Source organism: Nymphalis io, chromosome 12 (assembly GCF_905147045.1).
Source record: "Nymphalis io chromosome 12, ilAglIoxx1.1, whole genome shotgun sequence".
In the NCBI taxonomy this organism is placed as follows: domain Eukaryota; kingdom Metazoa; phylum Arthropoda; class Insecta; order Lepidoptera; family Nymphalidae; genus Nymphalis; species Nymphalis io.
In genome coordinates, this window is record NC_065899.1 from 3,525,737 (window position 1) to 3,547,106 (window position 21,370).

Consider the following 21,370-nt stretch of genomic DNA (forward strand, 5'->3'; position numbering starts at 1 on the left):
CCAGCGTTTATTTATTTATTTATTAAGGTCCTCCAGGAGTAAATACATCAACACAATATTAGTAACAATAACAACATATAGCTTAAAACTAAATGCATTACCTATAAAGGAGAATACCTCATGCAAAGATAGTGGATATAAATGAGCTTACACGATAAAAATATGTACATTTACAAGTTTAAACATATTATGCTAATTGAAAAGATACAAAAAAAATATACTTAATAAAAAACAATTAGCAAAAAAAAAAGAGTTAAAAAAAATAGATAACGAAACAATAACAATCAAATGGCTAATAATTCTGACATTTTCGTGCGGAACGGATAAAGAGTCACCAAATGGATCTAGGGAGGCACTGTGCTCGTTTAAGATTTTACAAAAACGTGCCACAGGTGAGTTACTTCCTAAAACGGTTTTACGAAAAGGTCTAACTAATGGCGCTATCGGTTTTCGTGGGTATCTAGCAGGAACATTTAAATTTATTCTAGAAACTAGAAATCTGACGTTTCTGCAATCTGTAATTTTCTATCCAACGTGGATAGACAATGTACTCTCCGACACCAAATAATATATATAAAGTATATTTAATAGATAAATATTATATATTTGATAATATGTAAGCATAAAATGTTGATTTTGTTCGTAATTAAACTGTAATATAATAAATCGTAACATAAAACTTGTATGTCAATAGTTTTACTTGTTTTTACGAGAATCCGAAATGACAAATATATTATTATATAAAACAATATTATTTTATAAAACAGGAGACTCGAAGTAAATAATATAAAAAGATAACTTGTATAATAAAACTAGTTCGTGGAGGCAATATAACATTTGCAACCAAAGTTTTAATTAGAAAATTGTGACACCATTAGAGGATATATCAAGTATGTGTGTAGGTATAAGTATGTTACAAGTATGTACATTATGTCTCGTATTAACTTGCTGTTTAATAAAATATAATTTATAGTGATGATGTGCGAGAAAACTTTTTTAATGTAATTTAAAAAAAAGTAACGTCAGCATTTACACTGTTGTCACAATTCCATCAAGGTGTTTCTCATAGTCATAAATAATCATTATTCTTCAGCTATATTACGTGCCGCTACGGTCTTTTCTGCGATTCCACATATGATACTCTTCCTACGGTCTATCGGTGCGGACTGGTTGGCGTCCGTCCGTAATCTGGCACACGTTTTTATAAGTCAAAATTACTATACTTATTTATAGAAACAGACATTAACTGGTGATAGAGCTTCGTGCAAGCTCGTCTGGGTAGGTACCCACTCATCAGATATTCTACCGCAAGTGCTTAATATTTTATTTGTATATTATTTGTATTTCGGTTCAGTCGGTAACATTTTAGTTCCCAAGTTAGTGGCACATTGGCAATGTAAGCGATAGCTAACATTTCTTAATATATCTATGGGCGTTAGTGACCACTTACCATCAAGTGGCCCATATGCTCGTCCGTCTACCTATTCTATAAATAGAAAAAAATCTTATATATATAAATTAGTACTTGTCTTTGTTAGAAGTTATTAGTAGTTTCAATATTTTTGTTACATTGATTGGTCAATTCATAATACATAAAATCTTTACTTTGTTACTTTTAACAGCCTGTAAATTTTCTACAGCTGAGCTAAGGCCTTCTGTCTCCTTGAGGAACAGGGTTAGAGCGAATGCGGCTTGTTGGCTTGCGTATCTTCCGAGTCGCTACTTATTCCACTTTTGTCAATATTTTATACTTCTTTGATTTAGTTTCTTAAATAAACTATCTTAAAAATATATAGTTGTTACAAGGTACAACAGATAGCGCGCTTTTGTATCGATTAATTGATCATCGTATATGAGTATGTGCATTGTTCAACATATGATAGGTGTTGCGCATAAAATGAATGGAACAAAAATAATTTCTTTACATTTTTATCCCGTTCGATACGTCTGTCCTAAAGTAAACCGAGACAAACAAATATGATCATAGAAGTTTTGAAGATCAGAAAATCGTGATGCGCGTAATGCACCAATGCATTTATAAATCACCAACTTGGAACCGACCCAACGCGTTCGAACTGTCATTATCCAGCACGAGATGATAAATAAATATGGTTATGCATGTTTTTGAGATAGCCCAAACGTAAAGCGCGCACCAAAATACACGTAAATCATCAACTTTTTCCAATCGACCCGTTTCACGTATCATTTTTTCATCGTAGATAGACAATTCAAATTTCTCCAACAGTACTTAGTATAGTATTGAGACTAAACTAATGTATCAACAACATTTTCATAGACGAGCCAAAAAGTCGGTATATAAGGTGCACTTCTTCTACTTTTGATTTGCTTGATTGTTTTTATAAATAAAACAGAGTAATTTAATTTATTTAAAAAATACATAATGCATGTCGCAATGTTCACACACACATATGTATAAATTAGGCGAAGTTATATTTGTACACGTATATGCATATAAAAAAGGAACTGATTTTATGATAAAACAAATGTTATTTATTTCAAAATTCAGTTATTCATTTTGTTATTTATATTAAAAGTTTTTTTTTTGTTTTTCAATAATTAGAATTTTTCATTTCTTGATGTTAAGTTAGCCTATAATTATATATTTTGTTACAATATTTTTATACATGCAACAAGTCAATGTTTTTCTAAATATATAACGTTGGCTTCCTATTTGATAAAATTAAACAAAAAACTAACAATTCTATTCAGACTTGATATATATTTTTGATTGTTCCTTTAAATTGACACACTATATCAAAATATTTATAATTATATATTTCAATTTAATTTGAATTTCTACTAAAATTCAGCCTCGTCAATACTAACATGATTTTACCAAACAAAAAGGTGCCAAGGCTATTTTTCACGTTACATAACTAGATAAAGTACAAATTGAGTTTGTTCTTGACGCAGACACACTTTAACAACATACGAGCCCTTGCTTGGTTTGAAGTACCTCTCTACAGGCCAAAAGTAAGTGACCTAATTCGGTTGACACTCGCACTTTCTAATCCTTCAAGACTATAAATTCATTTGATATTTTTTATACGCTCAAAATTTCACGTTTATAACAATTATTTTCATATATAATTTTTTAACGTTTTTTTAATGAAACAAAATGATTGATAAATCAGAAACAAAAAACAAACGTACAAGCCGGTGTTGCTTGAGTTTCAAACAACTGAATATATATACAACGATCCTATTGTGTTAATGTGCGGCAGTGAAATATAGACACTAAATTTGAATTGTAGGTAGACGGAGAAAACTAGTGCAGTCCAAATCGAAGGAACCGATACATTGCAGTCAAAAGTTTAAGCAATAAAAAAAATTATAATCTCGGTTAAAATTATTATTAAAAAGCCGAGATGGCCTAGTGGTTAGAACGCGTGAATCTTAATCCGATGATCGTGAGTTCTAACCCGTGCAAGCACCACTGAATTTTCATGTGCTTAATTTGTGATTATAATTCATCTCGTGCTTGACGGTGAAGGAAAATATCGTGAGGAAACCTGCATGTGTCCTCTACCACCACCTGTGTATCACCTGTGTATTCTACCAACCCGCATTGGAGCAGCGTGGTGGAAATAAGTTCTAAACCTTCTCCTCAAAAAGGGAGAGGAGGCCTTAGACCAGCAGTGGGTCGTTAACAGGCTGTTACTGTACTGGTTAAAATTATATTATTATGAAACGAGATAAATAAATAAATTCTATCTTAAATGTTTTAAAATACTTAAATAAAGTAATAGAATTATAATTTATGGTTTTCTTGAATTATATAATACATTCTTTTGTTAACCAATATCGATGTTTGACTAAGGGCCTCGTTTTTTTAGCATACGAATCGTTACAATTATATGTGTAAGTAAATATTCGAAGTCTCTTAAATAGGATATAATATAATACAATTATTATCAGTTACTTAAAAAAACAGTTCATAAAAATTATGTCAAATGATTTCAATGCACTACTCCTTAACAAAATAGCGTGAAAAGTCGATAATATCTGAGTATATAGCCGATAGTAATTGAAGAAATAAAGCGCTTCTTTGACGCTGATTGCAGGAAAAAGCGAAAAAAACTTTCTTTATTTGTAGCAATTCTGATTTTAAATACTTTAAAATCAAAATTAATTATTTTCATTAATATTAAAATTATTCATAAAGTATTTTCATATGAATATTTAAAATGCTATTAAATGCACGCGCAGTTTAACACTAATTATTATTTATAACTCTTTTGTTCCATATAGAAATCGCCGAGTCTCAATACACGCAAACACAAACTCCTAGAAGACGGTAATTATCCATTTAGCCAAAACAAATATTTGAAATGTGTAAAGATCAAACTGGTGATTGTAAAGGAAGATAGCATTTATGATAACTATTGCATCTAAAATATTAAATATATTTCAGAATTCTGTTCCAAAGCAGATTGGTAGCTTCACATGAAGCAGATTTTTAGCCGAGTCACGTAGGTTTTCTTGCGATGTTTTTCTTCAACGTCGAGCACGAAACGAACTTTGTTATAATAATACAAATTTAGCAAATGGAAATTTAGTGGTGGTAGTCAACGTATTCGATTAGAAATCAAACATTCCGAAAAACGTAAGAAAATCATTAAAAAAATCACTAAGTAGACTAATTCAAGATTTATGAAAGCAAATAAAAAAAAATGAAGTCCCTTAAATGCTAGTCTCGTTTTTTATTGAATGGACACATTAAACCTTAATTTCCTCATTTAAAATTTTATTCCTTATATGTATATCTTTCACGCCTTGTCGGCCCGCACGGCTGCATCTTTTCAATTGTACCTCCATTCTAATATCACTTCTATTCCTAATCTTTTTTCGACTTTAATGCTATGAATTTCAGGCTACCGGAAATATGGCTTTGTTATTTAAAATAATATAGATAGACTTTCGAAGTTATGCTATTATGCGGTATGTATTTGAAAAAAAAACGAATACACCGGGTAGAAAATTTATATTAATGCTTTTATTCCGACAGGTTTCAAATTTTGGCAAGCACCACTACGTGTTAATAATTAATCTCGTGCTCGGTGACGAATGAAAACATCGTAAAGAAACATTATCTGATCAAGTTGATCTTAATGTGTTTCATCCATCCCGCTTTGGAAGAGTGTGATGATGTGAATTTCCAAGCTGCCTCTTATAAGAGAATATATAATATATAAATATATATATTATATATATATGTTATTATTGTAGTTATTATTGATTAATATAGGTGGTAAGGCTTTGTGCAAGCTCGCCTGGGTAAGCACCACCCACTCATCAGATATTCTACCACAAAACAGATTTGAAGGATGAGTGAGCCAGCTTAATTAAAGGCACAAGGGACATAACATCTTAGTTCCCAATGTTGGTGGCGCATTGGCAATGTAAGCGATGGTTAACATTTCTGACAATGCCAATTTTTATTAGCGTTGATGACCATTTACCATCAGGTGGCCCAAATGCTTTTCCACTTTGGTGAACTTGCATCAGTACAACCAATAATAGATAAGACGTTCACGTTCCCACGCGTTTTATGACAGCACATAAAAAAGTATTTTGTATACAGGCTTATCACAAACCTTTATAAATAAACTAGCGCTTTAAACGTAGCTTCGTTGGCGTCATAATTGAGAATTGCTAAATACCAATTCCATATTTACATACAAACTTTCATCCCGTGCCTTGGGGACTATATTTCAAAAATTCGTCCTTAGTGCTAACCTATATGTAAAAGAAACCCGTATGCTTAAATACCTATCATTAAATATCATCCTAGCCCCAGTCAGTCAGTAATTCATTTATATATATAAATGATTGCTTGCTCTTTGCCAATAGTAATTAAATAAGAATAATAAATAAGTGTAATGTTAATGTCAATAGCATGAATTTTCTTTATTTAATAATAAATATTGATGATTTTGTAAACCGTTAAGCAAATATAAAAACGCGATTTTGTACCAAGTAAAATACTTAAAATTTGCTTTTAAATAGTATTGTAGTGTATAAGTGTTTTATGTTGCATTTTTATAGAATGTGCTTGTATATCAGTGTGCCATGAAACTGACAGTGTTCTTTAAGCTTGTAAAGTAACCTCATTTTTGAGAGAAGAAAAAGGCTGGTGGTAGGGCTTTGTGCAAGCTCGTCTGGGTAGGTACCACCCACTCATCAGATATTCTACCGCAAAACAGCAATACTTGATATTGTTGTGTTCCGGTTTGAAGGGTGAGTGAGCCAGTGTAATTACAGGCACAAGGGACATAAAATCTTAGTTCCCAAGGTTGGTGGCGCATTGGCTATAAGCGATGGTTGACATTTCTTAGAATGCCAATGTCTAAGGGCGTTTGGTGACCACTTACCATCAGGTGGCCCATATGCTCGTCCACCTTCCTATTCTATAAAAAAAAAAAAAAAGGTTCACTACGCTGTCAAGTATGTGTGAATGGTAAAAATTTAAATAATTATTATACAATATTTACAATTATTATTACAAAATAATTTACTATGGCTATACAAACAAAAATTAGTTACTTAGTTTTACGTTAAAATTAAAAGATTAATTACGGGATAATTATATTAGTAAAATTAAAGATTTTTTTTATCTAAGAGGAGGTATTCGGGTAAGAGGCTAACCTGAAGGAAGTGACTTTTAAATTTGCAACACCTGACTGCTGCACGCATGAATTAGTAGATATTAACACGCATGAATTAGTAGATATTAACACGCATGAATTAGTAGATATTAACTAATTAAGTTAATTATAAAGCCTTTAAAATATTTTTTTATTAGTTAACTATGTATAGACATTTTTATTATATACAAAATAAAAAAAATACACATTACAAATTTATATCAAAAACACGCCGTCTGAAAGATTGTCCTGCGGCATTGTACCCACGACGCTGGCACTATTGCGTCTCTGCACCGCTAGACTCAGCCTTTGGGCTAAATAAGCGCCAGTTCTTGGTTCAACAGAAGTGATTTAGGAGGTTATTTTATGAATTAATCTATTTTTGTATCAGACGACCATGGACCTAATGTTTGAAAAGCCCTGCAAATTCATATTTTGTTGGATAAAAGTGAATAAAAATAAAATGTTATAATTTCATAAATTAAATAATAAATTTGTTCATGAATTGTTCGTGAAATGTAGGTTATCAACATTTACCTAATTTTAATCTACTTATTTTAATTTTACTACAACAAAAATAAAAACAAAGAAATATATAAAATGTGTACGGAATCCAACACAAATGTATTAACAACAATAAAAAAAACATAAGATTCGATTGTACTTGGTAAACATCAGAAGGTGTATAAAAGGCAAACGGGAATTGCAAATGCACACTTTACGAATTGGACATCATGGCGGTCAGGGGTTGTTGGTTATATTTCGCGTTTGTTGGACTCCAACTCCAACTCCAAGTTTCAAGTTCCTCGGTAGCAGGTAAGTTGTAATATGTACAATAAATATTTGTGTAAGATTCATATAATAATAATTATCAATTATTTTAGGTACAGTGCCTTTGACTTGTTTCCTTCAGAACCAAAATTACTTTAACATATTTAGTAGAAGAAGTGAAGATCCTCCTTATGGGACTTCAAAACATCCTTCACAATTTGATACTATTCGAATAAAAGCAATTAATTTGAACAAGGATGGTTGGAGATGCAATACAACAAACATTGAATTTAGCGGCCTAAATAATGCAGTTTTAGATGACTTTGGGTAAGTCAAATTTATATTATACGTTAATATATTATTTTCTATTGATTTACTAGTGTAAAATTTAACATAGTTATGAATTGCAATTAATAAAAATGGTCGATGAGGATTGGTTATAGCATTGATATTTATCTAGATAAAAGACATTGATCTAAGTTTTTGCTAGTTTCGCCTTGGTTGCATGAAAACATCAGGCATCTATAACACATCAGTGCTTCATTCATCATTATTGTTCCTTTGCCGTTTGAAGTTTAATTTAAGATACAAGATATACGATATTTAAGATCTTGAGATAATACATACATTACATAACCTATTTCATATACTGTTATAAATAAATAAAATCAACACAACGGCAAGTCTTCTTAATAATAATAAGAAAATGCTTCCTACGATTCCTGGAATCAGGCGTGTAGGTTACAATTTGGTTTTCATTCAGTCTGAGCAGAGTATAGTAACTTGTAGTTAAAATTTGTGGACACTTTCTATAATAGACTAGCTGACCCGTGCCCACTTCGTTGGACATTAAACATTTACTTGTGATCGATTGGCCGAACATTATATAAAAAACTACTTTTTGTGTCTTAAATATAAAAGTTAAAAATATGATGACTTTTTTGTAGGCATTATCAAACTCTACAACTTTTTTCTAGAACTCAATAATATATCTCTCATCGTTTAGACCGTGTTTGTAAGAAACGTTTTCATTCGACCGTTACTTTGCAAATCTCACTACTAAAAAAGTCTTTTCATTTTTCGGGTTAATATAAAGCCACAAATGATGTGGCTTTCTATTGGTAAAAGAATTTTCAAAATCGGTTAAGTAGATCCAGTGATAACCCCCTACAACCTCACAAAAATTACCTCTTTATAATATTAGTATAGATAAATGAATAGGAAATCGTGAGGATTTCAATGATTTCAAAATATTTTTCAGATTTAATTTCAACTCTAATATTATACACTTAACCTTCCATATGGATATGGTGGCCACGTGTCAATACATAACAGATGGCTTATTATTTTCACTACCAATTAGCGGTGCAGGTTCCTGTATTGAGTATTTCAGTAAGTTTTCCAAATAAATCTTCAATTAAGTATTGAAATGAATTGATATTTACGACAAAAAAAAAAATACTTCCGCCAATGTATTTTATGAACTCGTACAAGCAATACAGAATTTTACTAGTGGCGTTGAAAGACTATTAGGAGGGGACATTATTTATAGTCAATATTTTATATTGTACATTGAAATATTGCCTAAAATTTTTCATAATATTTACATTTCAGATAATATTCAATTTGGTATGATCATGCCGTTTAATGTTCAGGAAGAGTACGGTCAACAATTTATAAATCTTAGGAACTATCATTACTTTTACGACGTAAAAGATGGCGCTAACTTTACTTTAACCAATCTTTACTATGGAGATGAGGAATCAAGTGAGTTGGTATATATAATATTTTCTATTTTTCATATAGTAATAAAATTTCACTTGTGACAAGACCGAAAACCCACCTGAACCTTCCACTTATCCCTTATCCTATCGACAAACATTAATTCTTTGTATTGCTATATTCCAGTTTAAAAGGTAAGTGAGCCAGTGTAGTTACAGGTACAAGGAATATAAGATCATCATAGTTTATATGGTCTATGTCTTAAGTGACACCTTGCCATCGCGTGACACATTTTTTTATTTACTGTTATGACTATATCAATATTAGATTTTTATTCTGTGCTACTTAAAACCCTGATAAATTGTGATGATCGTACAGATTTAGCTATATTATTTTCTTTTTAGGTGCCAGGATGCATCATCTCATGAACTACAATTGGAAATTTATCACAGAACGATATTCACCGATTTTTATAGACGCAGCAGCTGAACATATGTTTGAAATATTTAGAAAAAATATGCGTTACATGCCTTTAAAGGGCGAAATTGGTTGCTAGTTTAAAAAAAAATGGTAGTTTTAAAAGCTTGAGCAAATTGTTATTTAAATTTTAACTAATTCTTTATTATTTGGTATTTAGCGTTTAATTATCAATATACGTTTTATTTATTTTAACAGTTTTAAAAACACGTTTTTATAAATTATGGTAAAATGTAGATTTGCTTCTATTGTTTGTTTTTTTTTGTTTAAATTAAGACAATTAGTATCATATAACAGAGAAGGTACTTCAAATGACCTAAAAATATATTAAAAATTTTAAGACATATATAAAAGGTTCAATACAAGATATTGAATCAGAAATCAAGATATTGAAAGAAAACAAATCAATATTTAAAGTAGAATTTACGTTATATGTATAATACGCCGAATAAAAAAGCCGAGATGGCCCTGTGGTAAGAACGCGTGAATCTTAACCGATGATCGGAGGTTCAAATCCGGGCAAGCACCACTGAATTTTCATGTGCTTAATTTGTGATTATAATTCATCTCGTGCTTTACGGCGAAGGAAAACATCGTGAGGAAACCTGCATGTGTCTAATTTCACTGAAGTTCTGCCACACGTGAATTCTACCAACCCGCATTGGAGCAGCGTGGTGGAATAAGCTTCTCCTCAAAAATAGGAGAGGAGGCCTTTAGCCCAGCAGTGGGACATTCACAGGCTGTTACGGTTACGGTATAATACGCAATTTTTTTCTCTGTCTTATGACCATAGTATTTAATAATTCAAACAGCTATGCTCTAATTGCACTTACATGTACATTAACTTTTGACGCGAAATAAAATAATATTAATAATTCCTCCTTTTATTTTCCTAAGATCCCTATAATCACTTAAATTATTAACAGCCAAGGACGTTTAAGAAATTCATATTTGCTTATATTGATAGCTGTTTTCTTCGAGGTATGGTTTTATGGGTCGTCTGGGTACGTACCACGCACTTATCAGATGTCCTACTAGCTAAATAGCAATAACTAGTATTGTTGTATTCCGGTTTGTAGAATGAGTGAGCCTACGGAGTCTGTGTGGCGGAGTGTAACTACAGGCACAAGCGACATAGCATTTTAATTACCAAGGTTGGTGGCGCATTGGCATTGTAAGGAATGGTTAATATTTCTTACGGTATCAATGTCTATGGGCGGTGGTGAACACTTACCATTAAGAGATCCATTTGCCAATCCGCCTATCTATTTTATTAAAAAAAAACTTCAGGTCAATTTATTTGTTACAAAAAATAAGTACGTAAGTTTACTCTACTCTTTGATATTTTATGCGATATAAATTATAATATGATAAATGCTCGAGCATTGAATCTTATCCGATGATCGTGGGTTCAAATCCGGGTAAGCACCACTGTATTTTCATGTGCTTAATTTGTGATTATAATTCATCTCGTGCTTAACGGTGAAGGAAAATATCGTGAGGAAACCTGCATGTGCCTAATTTCATTGAAATTCTGCCACATGTGTATTCTACCAATCCGCATTGGAGCAGCGTGGTGGAATAAGCTCCACAACTTTCTCCTCAAAAGGGAGAGGAGGCCTTAGCCCAGCAGTGGGACATTAACAGGCTGTTACTGTAAATGCTCGAGCGAAAAAAACATATAGCACATAATAACAATTCATATGCAGTATATAATTATATAAACACAATACAAGCGGAGATTACTAGGCACGGTATTGACTGTGTTGTTAATTTTTTTTTATCTGAGCAAATCAGGAGATGTATGTATGTAACTCGTTAAGACTACTTACAGCAATAAAAATGTAATAATATTTAATTATGTAATATATACCATTCTTACATTCTATTTAAAATCTTTAAGATTATATAATAAAAATAAGTAATATGAACTTAGGTTACGTACGGCAAAATAATTTGCAACATTATATATTTACTTAATACATTACATATATGATGATATTATGTTTTATTATCAATTTCATTGTTTTTTGACTTTTTGTATCTTAGTATGTATCGTAGTTGAATGTATATATTGAACATTTACACCAAATAATCATTTGAAATTTAAAATTGATAAAGTGATAAAAGATTAAAAACAAAAATATTACGTGTAAGGTGCAACATTTACAAGACAAAGAAAAGAAAAATGCAAAAGACACACAAGCGTAATGCCTAAATTATATTCATTGCAAGAATATGGAATAATATCTACAATTTTATAGCCCATAGACATTGGCATTGTAAGAAATGTTAACCATCGCTTACATCATCAATGCGCCACCAACCTTGGGAACCAAGATGTTATCTCCCTTGTGCCTGTAATTACAGTGGCTCACTCATCCTTCAAACCGGAATACAACAACACCAAGTATTGCTGTTTTGCGATAGAATATCTGATGAGTGGGTGGTACCTACTCAGACGAGCTTGCACAAAACTCTACCACCAGTAAAACAGATCGCAGTTTAACAAAGAGTTTCTTTATGCCATTTTTTTTTTTAATTCTGAGAATTTTATCATTGGATTTTCACTTAATAATTAGTATATTAAAGTTGTATTATTTTTTCAACTTTTACTCAAGTTATATATATACATCGAAATACTTACCCTTAGTAATCTTAGTAATTAATTTTAATCTTATGTTATAATCTTCTAAATGGTATATATTTACGGACGGCACGGGATTGTACACAATTCAAACTTCCAAACTCTGGGCTGCTACTGAGAATTTTCGACAGAAAAACTTAATAGGCTTTTAGTGGCCTGACCTGGGTTTTGAACCCAAGACCTCAGGTCTGCAGTCTTATATGCAGCCACTAGTCTTTTTTTTCACACAGTGGAATCCTTTACAAAGGTCCCTGGGTTCCATGGGGGGGAATCGGGTTCTATGGGATTCTTACCCAATAAAACCACTGCGATTGCCGTCCTCGGCATGGATCGGAAAGGCTGCGAGATCGTGTTGATATAACTCATCAGCGGCCCATCTCGTGCTCCGCTCCGCTCGTGGCTTGGCGGAGTTCTCCTCAGGGGGTGAAGATGATCTCGCCCCACGGACTCTAGCGCGAAGCCATTCCGGTTGCCGTCCTCAGGGCCGCCTGAAATAAGACACGCGAGGCCCCCACCTCAAGCATCCACAGCCCCAGAGCTACGCCTTATCTTACGCCCAGGCGTCCGGGCTGTGGGAGGGCTGAGACTTCGTCTCCGCCGAACAGGATTGACCCTTTCTCTTTCCCGCTCCACCGTCTCCTTCTGGACCATGACGATCTCACAGAAGAAGGCTACAGCCCTCCATGTCGATTCCCTGCGAAGCATCGCCGACACGATTGCTCGCAGGAACAGGTCTTGTCCGATGTCATGGACCAGGATCTCCCTTTCCACACTCCATGTGGCGCACGCCTCCAACGTATGCTGAGCAGTGTTCCGGTCCGCACCACAGTGGTGGCACATCGTCGTCGATTCACGTCCGATCTTACACAGGTATTCACCAAAACAGCCGTGATCGGTCATTACCTGCATAAATCGGAAGGCGACTCGTCGCTTTCGTCTAATCCAGGCTTCGAAGGCTGGCAGGATCGCTCGACGACGCGAAGAACGGTACGCGCGCAAACGCGTCGTCGGAGCGATCCTGCCAGCCACTAGAGTCTAGACCAACGAGGCAGTCAAGCAATATTATGTTTTGTGTTTTTGGTTATCTATTCAATGTTATAGTTTCGGAATAAAGGGCTTTATTATTATAATTAAGTAATTAATTTTTAATAATGCAATTTAAATAAAACTATTTGAGAATTTATAACACCGAAAACTAATCAATCATGTAGATAATTTGGGATCGACCCCGTCGTCCTGCCATTAAGGTGGCTTTCAAAATATTTATTTTAAATTAAACAATCATCCCCAAATTCGGAACAATACGGCTCAAAAAAAAAATCAGAAAAAATAATATTTGTAAATATGTTTAAAAATACATTAAAAATGATGTCAAATAATAAGATTCAACCATTGCCTTAAAATCAATAAAATAAGTGCTTTCAAGGAACATGACTACAGTAAATATTTTTATATAAGATACATTTTATTGGAAAAATTTATGTTTTGTGTTTTTGGTTATCTATTCAATGTTATAGTTTCGGAATAAAGAGCTTTATTATTATAATTAAGTAATTAATTTTTAATAATGCATAAAAAGAATATAGTAACAGCGCTTAAACAAAACTATTTGAGAATTTATAACACCGAAAACTAATCAATCATGTAGATAATTTGGGATCGACCCATTAAGGTGGCTTTCAAAATATTTATTTTAAATTAAACAATCATCCCCAAATTCGGAACAATACGGCTCAAAAAGCTTTGTTTCATTTTTTTTTTTTTTTTTTAATATTTTCATATTTATTTAGCACTAGCTGCACCGCGTGGCGCCAACCGCGTCAAATGTTACTGCTCCGCTCGTGGATTTTTGGTTTCGTGATACCTTTCACAATAAATTCACTAATCTAATGCTATTTTATTTTTTTAATTGGACATTTTCTAAGCGTTTTAATAATTTTTTTTTTTTGATGTACGGAAAGCTAGCGGTACCGATGGAATACCAGCTATAGTGCTGAAGAAGTGCGCAGCGGAGCTGTCTCCTGTGTTAACGCGCCTGTTCCTACTTTCTCTCTCTTCGGGAAGTGTGCCGGAGGCTTGGAGAAGAGCTAATGTGCAAGCGGTTCCCAAAAAAGGGGATCGGTCTGACCCGGCAAATTATCGGCCAATAGCTATCACCTCAGTACTTTGTAAGGTGATGGAACGGATTTTAAACAACCAACTGATCCATTACCTAGAAGATCACTGTCTAATTAATGATCGTCAGTACGGGTTTCGACCAAAACGGTCCACAGGTGATCTTCTAGCACACGTAACACACCTCTGGGGTGAAGCTATCGACAAGCATGGAGAATTGTTGGCTGTCAGCCTCGATATCTCCAAGACTTTCGACAGGTTTTGGCACAGAAGTCTTCTCTCCAAGCTACCGGCATATGGTCTGCCTGCTCAGCTATGCACCTGGATTGCCAGCTTCCTACACATGCGTAGTGTAGCATGGTTATATATTTTCATAAATATAAAAGTGAGTAAGTGTAAAGAAATGTATTGTAAAATAGTGCACATGTTTATTTGTAAGTAAAGCGGACACGCAAACATAATTGTTAATAGTGAATAAATAGATCGGCCGCTGCCCGGTCCCATTGTCTCGAACGACTACGTCACAGAGGGGCGGCGCTTGCGCCGCGCGGATGGACGATGCACCGGCCGATCGAGTCAGTCAGCTGTACGCTTACACGCGATTAACTCGATTCGAAATTCTAAGAAATTGTATCCGCCGAGTCCTATTTTTATAATTCATAATTTGTAACTGTCTCTGTGTAATTCTGTACCTCTTCTAAACTTATTCTTCTTCTTCTGACTTTTAGTGTGTGTGTGCTTGTGACTCTCAATAAACTATCCTTTCTATCTATAAACTCTTTCTCTTCAACTTTTACTCGCTCAACACTCCTTCTTAATCATTCATACCACTACAACTGGTGACCCCGAAGAACACAAGCAAGATGAGCGAGTCTAAAGCACGCATCGAAATGGCACCGAACGTTCCGGAACATGCGGGTGAGACCACGTATGAATCATTTCGGGTTGGTGTAAGAATCCCACCATTTTACGCCGAGAAACCAGCTCTTTGGTTCTCCCAGATGGAAGCACAGTTTGCTCTGTCAAATATAAAAACTGACGAGACCAAGTTTTATTATGTAACGGGGAATTTGGACCCTCAATATGCTTGCGAGGTGGAGGACATAATCACCTACCCCCCAACTACTAATAAATATGAAAGGCTAAAAAGCGAGTTGATAAAAAGATTATCTGCTTCCAAGGAGAAGAAATTAAAGCAGCTCCTCATGCACGAGGAATTAGGAGACAGAAAACCTTCACAGTTCTACAGGCATCTTACGAACTTAGCTGGACCTGGAGTACCAGAAGACTTCCTGCGCACTATATGGGCAAGTCGACTCCCTCATAATATGCAAGCAATTATTGCTTCGCAATCGAAAAGTACGATGGACGATCTGGCGGAATTAGCTGACCGAATTAGCGACGTGGTCGGACCTCAAATGGCGTCAACATCAGCCGTCACGAGTAATAGCAGTGAAAATACCGAAATTGCAGCCCTGGCTAAACAAGTCGCTAGTTTAACCGAAAAAATAGAAAGGATGTCGAGAGAGCGCGGACGGTCTAGATACCGGAACCGCAGTCGTCATCGCTCGAGTTCTACGCGATCAAAATCTTCATCACACTGCTGGTACCATCAACATTTCGGCGAACGTGCTAAAAAGTGTATACCGCCATGTGACTACCGAGCGTCGGGAAACGCAAAGGGCGATCAGTAATGGCGGCCAGTGATTGCCCGAGTACCGGCCGCTTTTTCGTGACCGATCGCAGAACCAAAAACCAATTTTTAGTGGACACCGGCAGCGATCTATGCGTTTTCCCCCGATCAGCCTTATCAGGACGACGTGAGAAAACGAAGTTCGAGTTAAGTGCGGCAAACGGTACACAAATTTATACTTACGGTTTTATTAATTTAAATTTAGACTTAGGGTTACGCCGTGACTTTACTTGGAGATTTATTATTGCGGACGTTACGAAGGCGATAATAGGCGTGGATTTTTTGTCTTATTACAATTTAATTGTTGATTGCAGAAACCAGCGTCTTATCGACAACACAACTACGCTTACGTCCCCGGCTTCGTCTGCCCATTCAGCAGACGTAATATCATCGGTAAAGGTAATCTCTGGTAATTCTGCATACCACGACATACTACGACAGTACCCCGATATTACTCGCCCACCTGGCATACACCGTACACACTCACACAATACGATGCACTTCATTAAAACAACACCTGGACCACCAGTATTTTGTACACCTCGCCGGCTAGCACCAGACAAACTTAAAATTGCGAAGGCTGAATTTGAAACCATGCTGCAAAGTGGTATCTGTCGTCCTTCCGAATCACCATGGGCATCGTTTTTACACCTAGCGCCAAAGAAAAATGACGGCTGGCGACCTTGTGGCGACTATAGGATGCTCAACGCTCGCACGATTCCAGACAGGTATCCCATCCGTCACATACAGGACTTCACTCACAGCCTCTCCGGCTGTACTGTATTCTCCACAATAGATCTGGAAAAGGCGTACAACCAAATCAGGGTGAATCCAGAGGATATTCCGAAGACCGCTATTACAACGCCGTTCGGACTTTATGAATTTCCATACATGACGTTTGGACTTCGTAACGCCGGACAGACGTTTCAGCGTTTCGTCGACGAAATGCTCAGAGGTCTTGACTTCACATATGCTTTCCTGGACGATTTCCTCGTATTTTCAAAAGACCAACAGACCCACGAGATGCACCTCCACCAGCTCTTCACCAGACTCCGAGAATACGGTATGGTTATAAACAGCTCTAAGTGTATCTTCGGTGTATCCGAGGTCACGTTCTTAGGTCATCGCATCACAGCTCAGGGAACAACACCACTGCCGTCTAAGGTAGATGCCATTAAGGAATTTCCCATTCCAACGACGGTAAGACAATTACGTCGTTTCTTAGGCATGGTGAATTTTTACCGTAGGTTTATTCCCGGCGCAGCGACTTACCAGGCACCTTTAAACGAACTACTATCTGGTTCTGTCAAGGGTTCCAGTCCAGTCAACTTGACAGCACGGGAAGTGGAGGCTTTTGAAAGCTGCAAAAACAGCCTTTGTCAAGCCGCCATGTTAGCACATCCAGACTGCGACGCAAAGCTGGCCCTGGTCACTGATGCATCGGATAGAGCTGCTGGCGCGGTCGTTCAGCAGCTGAAGGAGGGGGCATGGCAGCCTCTTGCATTCTTCTCTCGTAAGTTAAGCCCAGCTCAGATCAAGTATTCGCCTTACGATCGTGAACTGCTTGCCATCTACGAGAGCATCAAATATTTCAGGCACATGTTAGAAGCTCGCGACTTCGTAGTCTACACAGACCACAAACCTCTCACCTTCGCTTTTCATAATCGTAAGAACAATTGTTCTCCTAGGCAGTTTCGCCACCTCGATCTGATAGCTCAATTTACCACCGATATCAGACATATATCTGGTAAAAACAACGTGGTGGCAGATACTTTGTCGCGTATCGAGGAAATCACCCAACCTGTTGACCCTGAAAGAATAGCTTTAGCTCAAAGTTCTGATACTGAGTTATCAGAGCTGTTAAAAGGCAACACATCTCTGCAACTCCAGCAAATAAAAATTCCTGGATCTCGGGATAAGCTGTACTGCGATGTCAGTAGCACCACCCCGAGACCTTTTGTTCCCAGAGACTTACGCAGGCAGGTATACGAAAGTCTACACTGCTTGAGTCATCCTGGTGCCAATGCTACTGCCAAGTTGGTCTCAGAACGCTACGTGTGGCCTGGAGTAAGGAAAGACTGCCGGAGCTGGGTACGCAATTGCCTCGCTTGCCAACGCAGTAAGGTGACCAGGCATGTCTTTGCCCTAGTGGGAAATTTTAAACTGCCACAATTGAGATTCGCGTTTGTCCACATCGATTTGATAGGACCCTTGCCGTTATGTCACGGGTACCGATACTGCCTTACGGCCGTAGACCGCTTTACGCGATGGCCTGAGGCAATCCCTCTAATGGAAATAACCGCAGAAACTGTGGCAAAGGCCTTATTAAGCGGATGGATATCTCGATTTGGTTGTCCCACAGATATAGTTACCGATAGGGGCAGACAATTCGAATCAGCCCTATTTAAAAAATTGTCTGTCTGTGCTGGTTTTCAGCATCGGAGAACCACGGCTTATCACCCAGCGTGCAACGGACTCGTGGAGAGGTTTCACCGGCAGCTCAAGGCTGCAATAACCTGCCACGGTAATGGACCTTGGGTTGAGTCCCTTCCTCTTGTCTTACTGGGAATTCGCAGCGCATACAAGGAAGACATACAAGCCTCACCGGCTGAACTTGTTTACGGCCAACCTCTGCGACTACCTGGCGACTTTCTCGATCCTCGTAGCGAAGAAACGGCAGACATGACGGACTACCTGTCTTGGTTGCGTAGTTTTGTGCGGAACTTGCATCCATCGCCAAGCTCACACCACAGTGGTAAGGTCAAAAGTTTCATTTATAAGGACTTACCCTCATCTCACGTTTTTCTCAGAGACGACACCACTAAACGATCCCTAACACCAGCATACTCCGGACCTCACTTAGTTATTTCACGTAGCGACAAGGTGTACAAAATCATGGTAAATGGTAAACAGGTTACAGTATCGATAGATCGCTTAAAACCGGCCTATATACTTGGTGATCCAACAAACACACTACCATCCTACACTCTCACACACCATCACAATACACCACCATCCAACGTTCACACTCATCATCACAACACACGAGAGAAACATCAGAGGTTATCTTTTTCCGGTGATAATATTAAGAAAACACACTCGGGCCGCATTGTAAAATTTCCCGACTATTATCGCCCGTAACCCGGTCTCTGAAGGGGGGTGATGTAGCATGGTTATATATTTTCATAAATATAAAAGTGAGTAAGTGTAAAGAAATGTATTGTAAAATAGTGCACATGTTTATTTGTATGTAAAGCGGACACGCAAACATAATTGTTAGTAGTGAATAAATAGATCGGCCGCTGCCCGGTCCCATTGTCTCGAACGACTACGTCACAGAGGGGCGGCGCTTGCGCCGCGCGGATGGACGATGCACCAGCCGATCGAGTCAGTCAGCTGTACGCTTACACGCGATTAACTCGATTCGAAATTCTAAGAAATTGTATCCGCCGAGTCCTATTTTTATAATTCATAATTTGTAACTGTCTCTGTGTAATTCTGTACCTCTTCTAAACTTATTCTTCTTCTTCTGACTTTTAGTGTGTGTGTGCTTGTGACTCTCAATAAACTGTCCTTTCTATCTATAAACTCTTTCTCTTCAACTTTTACTCGCTCAACACTCCTTCTTAATCATTCATACCACTACAGTAGCCTTCGTGTTTTAGTTGATGGTTGCGCTTCACAATTCTATGTAGTGAATGCTGGGGTCCCCCAGGGATCTGTGCTATCTCCCACACTCTTTCTTTTGCATGTCAATGATATACTCTCTCTTTTGAACATACATTGCTATGCAGACGATAGTACAGTGCATGGTGGATACCACGGACGCGCAGTGGCTGGGCGAGCGGAAATTGAGGAGAGGCGGAAGGATCTTGTCATTGAACTCGATAGGACATTAGAGCTCATCGCCAAATGGGGCTCTGATAATCTTGTTGAGTTTAATGCCAAGAAAACACAGGTATGCGCTCTCACAGCGAAAAAGTCAGCATTTTTGCCTCTTCCCTCCCTCTGTGGTACTCCGCTGGTGATACAAAGCAAAATCACCACGCTGGGGATTGACGTTCGCTGCGACCTTAGTCCAAGGGATTACATCGAGGATGTTATAAAAAACAGCTTCACGGAAACTCGGAGTTCTGAACAAGGTGCAGCGTTTTTTCACGCCATAACAACTGTGCCTGCTGTACAGAACAAAGGGACGGTCTTGCGTGGAATATTGCTCGAACCTTTGGGATGGTTCCGCTAAGTACCTACTGGAGGCCTTGGACCGGTTGCAGCGACGTGCAGTACGCATTATTGGCGACCTAAAGGTCACAAACACCCTTGAACCTTTACAATTGCGTCGCGAGATAGCAGCACTGAGCGCTTTCTATCGACTGTATCACGGCGAGTATTCTGAGGAATTATTCTCTCTAATTCCTGCTTCCCCCTTCCTTCTTAAGTCCACGCGAGCTGGTTCTCGATGTCACCGCCTAACTGTGACACCAATTCCATCGCGCACAAAGAAATTTGGCAACTCCTTTCTTTGTCGCACTACCAAAAAATTGAATTCCTTACCAGCTCACGTGTTCCCCTCCTCTTACAACCCGGGTTCCTTCAAACGAGGCGTGAAGAGGCATCTTGCGGGCCGGCAAGGCGGGGACGGCTAGTACAGAACATTCTTCCCGACTGTACTGGCCGTCGTCGCGTTTGGACTCTACTACCACTTACCATCAGGTGGAGTAGAGTCATTTGCCATCCCGGGGCATATAAAAAAAAACAAAAAAGTACTCTTGCAGTCTGTAATCTTGTATTCAAGTACTATGCACTCGTAGTTTTCAATTAAATATACTTATTTGGTTTTTAATTGGTCATTATCCATTTCAGTATATTTTTATATTAATTTATATTGTCGGGCACTATTATAAAAATCAATAATGGCTTATACGGTAAAATTTTCCTTTTTTATTTCGTACTATTAAACATTTTAAGAATTTACACTATTTAAAAACAACCAAATACTAAAAACCAATTAGATTTATAATACATAAATTGCTGTCTTACTAATAAATAAACAATATATTTTGCTTAAAAGGCAAGTGCAAATCAATAAAACGAACTAAATAGCATAAATAAAAAAAAGATCGAGCAAATATTGCTGTCCCATCGGATTATGATAGTGAGAGTATAAAAAGTGTGTATGTGTATGTTTTACGCACATTCTTGTGCGCTATATCTTGCGTACAGTTAGTCAGACCGAATCAAAGGCGAAAGAACTACGGTGGTCATTGTTAAAATACT

The 21,370-nt window shown here is 36.8% G+C and overlaps 1 protein-coding gene across 1 annotated transcript; it reads left to right on the top strand.

Annotated features, from left to right (window-relative positions):
* Positions 1–15,263: 15,263 nt before the first annotated feature.
* LOC126772545 (uncharacterized) lies at positions 15,264–16,094 on the top strand. Its single transcript, XM_050492945.1, has one exon. The coding sequence runs from the start codon at positions 15,264–15,266 to the stop codon at positions 16,092–16,094; it is 831 nt and encodes a 276-aa protein (XP_050348902.1).
* Positions 16,095–21,370: the final 5,276 nt, after the last annotated feature.

Excerpts from the sequence above, each read along its gene's own strand:
- LOC126772545 (XM_050492945.1), top strand. The coding sequence starts at position 15,264 with ATGAGCGAGTCTAAAGCACGCATCGAAATGGCACCGAACGTTCCGGAA.